This window comes from Monopterus albus, unplaced genomic scaffold (genome assembly GCF_001952655.1).
Source record: "Monopterus albus unplaced genomic scaffold, M_albus_1.0 scaffold120.1, whole genome shotgun sequence".
Taxonomy (NCBI): domain Eukaryota; kingdom Metazoa; phylum Chordata; class Actinopteri; order Synbranchiformes; family Synbranchidae; genus Monopterus; species Monopterus albus.
This window is the reverse complement of record NW_018128000.1, coordinates 453,092-461,876: the sequence shown is the minus strand read 5'-3', so window position 1 is coordinate 461,876 and position 8,785 is coordinate 453,092. Positions and strand designations below refer to the sequence as shown.

The following is an 8,785-nucleotide window of genomic DNA, read 5'->3' as shown; positions in this document are numbered from 1 at the left end:
CAGCTCTGTGGTGACAGAGGAGGAGGCCGAGCAGCGCAACACGGTGGTCCTGCAACCAGCTGAAGACCTGAGTGGGATCCTTGAGCGCCCCCTCATGGCTTTTGTGCAAGAGTTTCGCTTCCGACCTCCACCAGTATACAGCGAGGTGAGTCAGCTGCTGCAAAGAACATCCACCCATGTACATTGTTTGCTTATTTTGATTGGTACATATAAAAGCTTACAGAAAATACTTTTTCTTTAGATACATTTTAAAACAGGACTTCATCCCCGCCAAAGGCGCTCTTGAGATTACCTCTGAAGTGTATAGCAGTGTCAACTTGAAATTAAATCCGCATGTGGGCTGAGTGTAGGCAGAATGTATCATAGATCTGAATGTTTTGCTTGGAGAAACACTGAATTATCTGCTTGCTTAAACTTAATCTCATGTGTCTTTACTTCTATTTCTTGCCTACAGATTGACCCTAACCCCCAGCCCTTCAACATGAGACCTCGCTGCATGACGTGTTGAACCATGAGCCTGAGCGTCAAGCATCTTAAGTTAGTGAAATGAATCAAGAGATTCGTCTTCTCCTGGATTACTTTTCTCTGATAAATGGCGACTGGTTGCACCATGTGTCATGGAGAGAGACTAGAGTGCCACGGAGAGGTTACAAGAGGAAACTGACCTCGCAGTAACTGGGTGTCAGTGGAGGAGCTGCAACTTAGCTTCCAGTCCACAAAGTAAAGTGGACAATTTCCTGTTCTCTTGCAAGGGAAGCAACTTTTCTGCATCAGTTCCTGTCCTCCATAGGGGATTTTTTTTGGCTTATGACGAAACGAGCTGCAAGTACGTCCCTATCAACAATTCCCTCTTGTGAAGAGATGTAAGGAGTTTGGGACATATTTTGTAGGGTGGGTGTGTTTGGGGAAAATGCTTTTGATAAGTTGACATGTTTAGAAGCACATTGTCATCTTTGAGTGGCGTAAAGAAAGAAGTGCAATTATTGTCTTAATCTTCCAAACCCCCTTCACCTGCAACATAGTAGATTTAACAGCCTGCCTTGCTATGCATTGTTTGACTCAACACCAGTGTGCCTGTGATGATTTCTACTGTTACATAAGCACATACTATATCTGAAGGTGTGATGGTGGTGCAGACAAGTCTTATAATGAGGTGAATTTGATGCATGCAGGTAAACATATAAAAGGGAAAAATAACATATTCCTTAATAATCTGCAGTTAAAGATTGCATATGAGTTTCAGGGAGTCATTCTCTCACGAGTTGAACGGAGTTATACAACAAGTTAGGAAAAAAATGGTGCATTGTATATGGATGAATTCTGAGAGGAGTGTTAAATGCAGGATATAAGGCAATGAACTGTCAGATAGCGGTAGTTGTTAACTTCAGCCCATTAATGAGACGAAATGAGTTCGTCTATAAAGTTGGACGAGGCTCTTGCATTATCTCTCCCAGCTGCTAAACAAAAAGATGAGGAAAAGACCTCTGAGCCATGTGGTCTGAAACATTTGATGGGAGCCAGATGCCTCGATGTTGTGGATGCTGTATCAACACTGCTCAAGTCGAGCTTTAAGCTGGAGATGCCACTGAATTGTATGGACAAAGAACATTCCAAAAACTGACTTGAGGATTGTTTTCTCCTCAACTTCCGAAAAACTGTTAGGAATAGGAAAAGTCTTCAGGGTCAGCTGTGTGACTTTGGCACGCACTGAAAAGCTGAATGTATTTTTATACAACTGCAGTTGCTGATTCACAGTCTTGCCATAGTTTTATAACTGTTTTTTTTTCCTAATAAAAATACTAAATGGATGTTTGTCTTCGGTGTTTCTTTCAAACCTTGACTGGTATGTAAGCTGTGTACTTTTAGTAGAGGGCCTCAGTTCAGTGTGTTACATAGCAGTGAATTGGTACATCATGTTCAACGGTGTGAGTCAAAACTATATTGCTGCCAAAGGCAGGGTTCACTGGAGAAACCGATTACACTCAGAGGATCAAAACAATAATTAAACTGAAGCTGTGCCTGTGATGGCTCTAATATTAGAGAGTTATGCAATCCAGTTTTTCTGGGTGCCTCTGCTGCTCCTTATAAAAGCAGAGCAACTGAGTGTTATTGTTTCAACACCTCACTAAGTTATGTCACATTGCTTTCATCTGAAACATGGATTTCATTTAGTGTCCTCCTGTACAGTGTGTACTGTTTACTGCTCAGTGACTTATACACAAAGTGTTGTGCCAAGCTAAAAACATACATACACAAAACCTATTTGCTGAACAGCCTAGAAGTGTCTTTATGTTGGTGTTTGATTTTGTCAGAATGCCAGATGAAGTCACTTCCAAATGAAACTAAATTGGTATTTGGGGCTGTTTTTCTTAACTAAATAGTCAAGTAATTGGTTAGTCAATGAACAACAATTTTGATAATCAAATAAAGATAATAAATAAATAAAGAGAACACCAGGGTTAAGGAATTCATGAATCCAAGATACCAGTGACTCTGTTTCCAGTTAATTCAGTATGAGGATTTTCTGTTTATATTTTTAAACTGAATACCTTTGGATTTTATTGTAAATCAGATTAAACAAGCTGTTTTATTAGCCAAAAATTTATTAAGAGGCACCTCAACAGAAGATCCAATATTAATTCAGACAGAACAGGATATGTGGTAGCAAAAGTATTATGAACTGTATTTAGTTGTATACACAGAAAACGCTTATTGTTGTGTGAAAATGTTTTTCTTCTTTTCACTAGGTCCTGTTCCCCTACATTAACAGTAGGGTCTTTGTTAAATCATTATATTCTGCCTTTTTCATCATTCTGCCTGTGATAATCAGCTGCTCAATCAGGGATAGTGGAGACAGGTTTGTATCATTAGGCTCCAATTAATAGTGAGAAGCGGGGTCAGGGCGCACTATTTTCCACATAAACCCGAAAAAGAAGGCTGTTAGAAGGCCATACATCTCAAAGTAGAACGGACAACGCAGTTTCCGGTTTTCGCTGGCTGATGAGTTTTTCAGCTTCTCTCTTGATTTTGCTGATGTCATGAGTTGTCGAGGGTTATTCTTCAGTGAAAGAAATTAAACTACACAGGCGATATAAATGTTTCTACGAGAAGTTTGTGCACAGCTACTGAGGTAAATAAAACATACAATGCTTATGCTAGCAGGTTTTAATGCTAGTGTTAACTTAGCTGCTGTACATGATAACATTTTTGTCTTGTGTTGAAATGTTTGAAGTACCAAAATGTATTTGAGGGACAGGATGTAGACTGAGCTAGCTACTACAGGTAGGTAAAGTTGTTCTGGCTTGGGCTAACTCAGTTTTTGACATGACAGCTGCCTACATCAGTGACTAGCATTACCACTTTATACTTCAAATCGGGTCCTTAGTTGCACCCATTTTCTTTTAAGTTGTGGAGCCTTTGGGAACAAGTGAAAGGACACGTATGACTGTTTTTGGTTGGAACATGAGCTCCTAGGTACAATACAAAACTCTAGTTTTTAGATCTGCACTGTACTTTTGTCTCACTCTTGGCCCAGAAGTTGCTCTGCCGACCCCAATCTACTTCCGGTTGACAAACGTGGAAGTATGGGGAAAAGGCCTTACTGTTGTATTTCTGTACGTTTTAAGGGATATTGACAGGTTTGTAGTAACTGCAGTACTTTATGTTGCTGCTTAATAATCATTACTCATTTGGTATGATGCTGTCATTTCGGTTTAGCTCAAGCTACACTCAATCGGTGGAAAGTAAAATGTCATTCAGGTCAGGAGAGAGAGAGAGAGAGAGAGAGAGAGACTTTGAGGCTGCAGTGTTTTTGTTTTTTTTTCTGTTCCCAGGATTTTCGCTGCCTTTTGTTAAAATTAGTTTTTGTTAATAAATGTCACTTTCTTGTACCTATTTCTGCCAACCAGTATGCTGCTTTAACATCCTTTTTAAGAGAACTCTGTACAAAGTGGCCTGCCAATGTGAAACTAACCTTGTGTGTGTAAACACAATTTGTGTCTGGACACCTGGTACAAGTATTTCAACTTTTTACTGACCTTTTTTTAGAGTTTTGATGAGTGTAAGTAGTGTAGTAGCAGCGTTCAGAGAAGTGACAAGTCAATGGAATAAAAGAAAACTGCAGTCTTGCATACTTGTGAAATATAGTTGGGTTACTGCTTGACAAACTGCCAAGACTGTCAAGCAGACTGTAAATGCCAATGCCATACCTGATTGCAGACCTTCAATGTAGCAGAATTAAAGTTGGCTTCTTTTTTTTTTTTGCAGGAAAATTGCTAGCAAAAGAAATCCTTTTAAGAGGTTTAAAATGCCTTATCCGATGATACACACCCCTAAACATAAATGTTCTTGTAAATGAAAGTTATTTTTACAATGTTGCATCCATAAATAAGCCTTTAATGGTCTGACACCTTGAGGACTTCCTGGGTGACCTTTCTAGTGACCCTGTATGCTTTTGTTATCAAGGCTCAGGCATGATGGAAAAAGGCGAGCAAGACATTTCATGGCTTTGGCGTCCATCCCGCAACATCCACTCTGCTCATGTAACCTTTGTTTATATGGGAGTAACTCGTGTTCCAGTGAGTCATTAAAGCTTTTAACATGGTTGGTTTCTTCTGTCAAACCTGCCTGTCTGGTTAGAGGTGGCAAATGACAGCATAAATATTGTTTGTCTATTGTCATTTAAATTGTGTGGTTTACTTTTTTTTAGTACATTTTTATAACTGCATCTGAGCAGAACTGTACAGAGACTATGTTGAAAACTAGCTTATAGTACATTTAAGATTCTACTTGTAATTTGTTGTAGAGTTGGCATTTAATGTGAACCGCAAAAGCACGCACTTATTATAAATGGGTCAGTGAAAATGCCATTAAAACAAAATGCTCGATCTGCATACTGTACCCGTTTTTACAACTGTTTAACTACTCAGTTTCACCTTGTCTTATGTTAATATTGGCACATTTATTCTAGTTTATATTTTCTTTTTTTACTGTGCTTTGTAGCTGCAATGACGCTTTCAAATGAGGACCCTTAGATTTCCTTACATTTCAGTTATAATCTCAAAATTAAGTTAAATGTCAATTTCAGTGAGAGACTTTTCTTCTAAAAGACCTTTAACATTCATTCGGTGGCGCGGTGGTTAGTGCTGTTGCCTCACAGCGAGAAGGTTGTGGGTTCGCGACCTTTCCGTGCGGCGTTTGCATGTTTTCCCCATGCTTGCATGGGTTTTCTCTGGCTTCTCCCACTGTCCAAAGACATGCAGTTTAGGTTGATTGGTGACTCTAAATTGCCCGTAGGAGTGGTTGTTCGTCTGCGTGTTGGCCCTGTGATGGGCTGGCGACCCGTCCAGGGTGTACCCTGCCTTTGCCCGATTGCTGGCTGGACTTGGCTCCCGCAACCCCGTTTGGAACTGAGCGGTATAGAAGATGACCTTTAACATTGTTTAAGTTATTTCTCACTGTTAGGGTTGGAAGTCCTCACTGAGGGGAATCTCTCATTATAACCAGTATACCTGCAGTCATTTTAAAGTGGACACACACAACGGGGTCTATTTTCTGCCTTCTTGACCTGATGATAAATTATTAATTTCATCTATGCTAAAACTTGAGAATTAGCACCTTGAAATCATTATATAAACCATTTCTAGTTGTGAAAATGCTATGTAAATAACATGAACAAGAAGATCAGAAAGCAATGTGTGATTTATTTTTTTGAGTTTGAGCTTTATAGCCTTAACCCTTTATCCAAAGGACAAGTAAAATACTGATATGGCTTCAAATTTAAACATGTTTTGTCACTCTGTTTGCTCCAGGGACAAGTTCTGGGAGAGCTTGAAGGATAATTCGGTGAGTGACTCCCACTGTTCCAAGACAGGAGGTGCAATGAATACAAGGTGGTTGTATATCACAAATGAACAACCAAGCACCTGAACATGCTTCTTCATTAACCAGTCTACCATGGATGCATTTGGGAACAGCAGGGTTGAGGAAATATGTTTACGTTGGTATAAGTTGGACACTGAGTCGAGAGCACAAATGATTATGTGAAAGGTTTTAGATAAGGTCAGGGTTCTATACAGATCAGTTAGGTTATTCCACACCAAACTCCAGAAACACATTTGTGCTGTATATGGTCCTAACTTGGTATAAGAGGGCATTGTCATGTTGAAACAGGAAAGGACCTTCCCCAGACTGTTGCCACAAAACTGTAGCCACATTAATGTCTCATTGTATACTGTAGAGATTTCCCTTCAGCGAGCCTAGCCCAAACCATGTCAAACTGAGACGTGCATGTTCTTTGTTCAGGGGAAAGCACTCTGCTGGTTGTACATTAGCAGGGATTGCAGGGATTGCAAACATTTTTCTACAAGAAGCCTGTTTGCAGGAATCCAGTCCTGGTAACAAACAGCTGCCCTTGTGGAAAATATTTAGGCTGTGTTTTGGATAGGCCTGTGCTCAGAAGACGTTACGTGTATGCCGCCTCAATTGCTGCCTGTCTCTTTTGAAAGAGGGGTTCTTCCTCTGCTGCTTAACATTTTGCCATATGTAGTAAAAGTTTTTAATCCAAGCACAAATTTGGGATTCCCTAAATAAACCCAACTTCACTTTATTAGCAGTTTTTGTGTGATCAGCATGTTTGTGTCCATGCAAGGCATATTCAGACAACTAGTTGCTAAATGCTTTGGCTGATCACACCTCCAAACAGGCACAAAAACATTTTTGACTCCACCTAACAAGTACCAGCCATTCACACTGCACCAGACGGATTCACCAATCTCACCTCATCTGCATGGAGAAATGGGCAGTCAGGATCAGAACCTTGTTATTTTAATTGTAAAGAAAATTAAAGCTGAGGCAGATTAGGGTTTAGTAACAGTGTTTCAGTCACTGTGAAACTGAAATTAAAGTGACAGCTGAGGTTTTACTTGTGTGAAATGAACAAAAACTTGTCAGCTGCTTGTGCGTCACTATAGTGACTCATATAAACACAAGCAGTTTACATGTTTTTCAAATGAATGAAGAAGTTTACTGATATTACATCTTGTGGGGTTAGTGCCAGTCATCAAAATATGTTCCTGTTTCTAAGGGATCACGTTTCCTGCCATACTCTGCCAAGAAGAGTTCCCTTTAACATCTTGCTGGGTGTCCAAAAAAAGGCAAAACCTAACAGGAGTCTTCCGTGTAAACAGTTGGTAGCCTCCTGAAAAAGTGAAATCCTTACACATTTAAAGCACACACCTCTTTGTCTGTGCATTGTTGGTCATCACTATTCGGGGTGTAGTCGGTGTTTTTGCTGACTTTCCATAGTCTGGCTAATGTTTGTGTGGTGCATCATGTTCTTTCCTTGATGTCATCCACTGGGGTAAGACGAGCCGAGTCATGACTCTGTCTTCGTCTTTACCAGTACGTGCAAATAAACACAATGGTGACTGAGAATACAAAAACAGATTTCATATCACATTGCATGTTGAGCTTTGAACTAGTCAGTTGGGGCTACTTTGTCTTGTGATGGCAAACATGTGGGATACCTAATTTGACTATATGAAGACAGAAGTTCATTGGAACAGAAATTGTTTGTACTGTATAACAATACAGTTTAACAGGGTGAGCAGGGACATTGAAAAGTCCCTGTATGCAGTGAAATGTGGGTTTGTGTACACTAGAGGCTATGTTTATAAGGTACAGTATGTGTAGGCCACAAGAAAAAAGAGCAGGCATGCAATAGTTCCTGTTTACAAAAGTATGAAATGTTTATTGTACAGTACATTCGATTTCCTACCATTTTGCCAACAGCACTGTTGTTCATAAAATATTGCAGCATTTTGTCTTGCATCCGGTGTGTTAAAGGGCCCTTGTGATGCTTTAATGAAAAACCTGTGGGCATTACTCTACTTCACCAGGGTTTGGTGATGAAAAGGGGATGTTTTTACTGCTTTCTCACATACCATTTTATTGTTGCCCATTTCATATGCAGATAAAACTGGACACTGTACCCAGTGAGGACATTTGTCAAGGTTGCTGAGACAAAGTCATTAGTCCTGTTTATTTATTTTTTTCCACCTTACGTTTAAAGTTGGTGTCAGCCTACATTCCACACAGATCATAGCAAGACAGGTGTGAACTGGGGCAGACAAACCAAAACACGACAACAGTTGGTCCAGTGCTCAGGCTGCTGAATGACAGGACACCTCCCCAGGTTGTTTTGGAAGCCGTCATTAGGTCTTGTTGTGTGTTAATGTGCAGATTCTTCCATGGCCAAATACACTGTTATGTCTTTAGGGGGGGACACAGTTGATTTCAGTCTCTTTCCTGTCTTTGCATGTGTTAAAATTTGTCCTTGCATGGGTCAGAGGAACATGCAACACTTTGGAGACGAAGTAGGTTTTTGCTGTTAACAGGTCAGATAATTGAAAGCGGAACAGGCAGCCCACCAATGATGGGTAAAAGGCTGGAAAATGTTCTTCACTGCAGGATGATTTGTATAATCGAAGAAGAAAGTTGTGTTGCAGTTTGTGCACTACAGAATTGACTAGATGGGATAATAACAAGAAATTATTTAAACTTTGAAAAAAGTATTACCAAACCAGAATATTTTCTTTTTCTTCAACTGTGGGATTCTCTTTTCATTGTGATGGCAGTGAATGTTTATTATTAAAAAAAAAAAAAAAAAGCCACCATCTGTTGTGGTGGCAGCAACACGGCTGAAAAAAAAAATCCTGACCAGTACCTTTACTTGGTCCAAGCAAAACCATTCAGTGGCCTACATGCCTGACAACCTAACCTACGT

The 8,785-nt window shown here is 39.9% G+C and overlaps 2 protein-coding genes across 2 annotated transcripts in view; both read left to right on the top strand.

The window, feature by feature from the left end:
- Window positions 1-1,808, top strand: part of arrdc2 (arrestin domain containing 2) — an 11,890-nt gene extending 10,082 nt beyond the window's left edge. The window contains exons 6-7 of the mRNA XM_020612112.1: window positions 4-145; window positions 455-1,808. Of these exons, the coding sequence (XP_020467768.1) occupies window positions 4-145; window positions 455-508 (196 nt within the window). The 3' untranslated portion in view covers window positions 509-1,808. The remainder of the gene's footprint in view (window positions 1-3; window positions 146-454) is intronic.
- Window positions 1,809-2,930: 1,122 nt separating this feature from the next.
- The window catches only part of LOC109966872 (uncharacterized), a 52,220-nt gene continuing 46,365 nt past the window's right edge, over window positions 2,931-8,785 (top strand). The window contains 1 exon segment of the mRNA XM_020612079.1: window positions 2,931-3,130. Within this exon segment, the coding sequence (XP_020467735.1) occupies window positions 3,096-3,130 (35 nt within the window). The 5' untranslated portion in view covers window positions 2,931-3,095.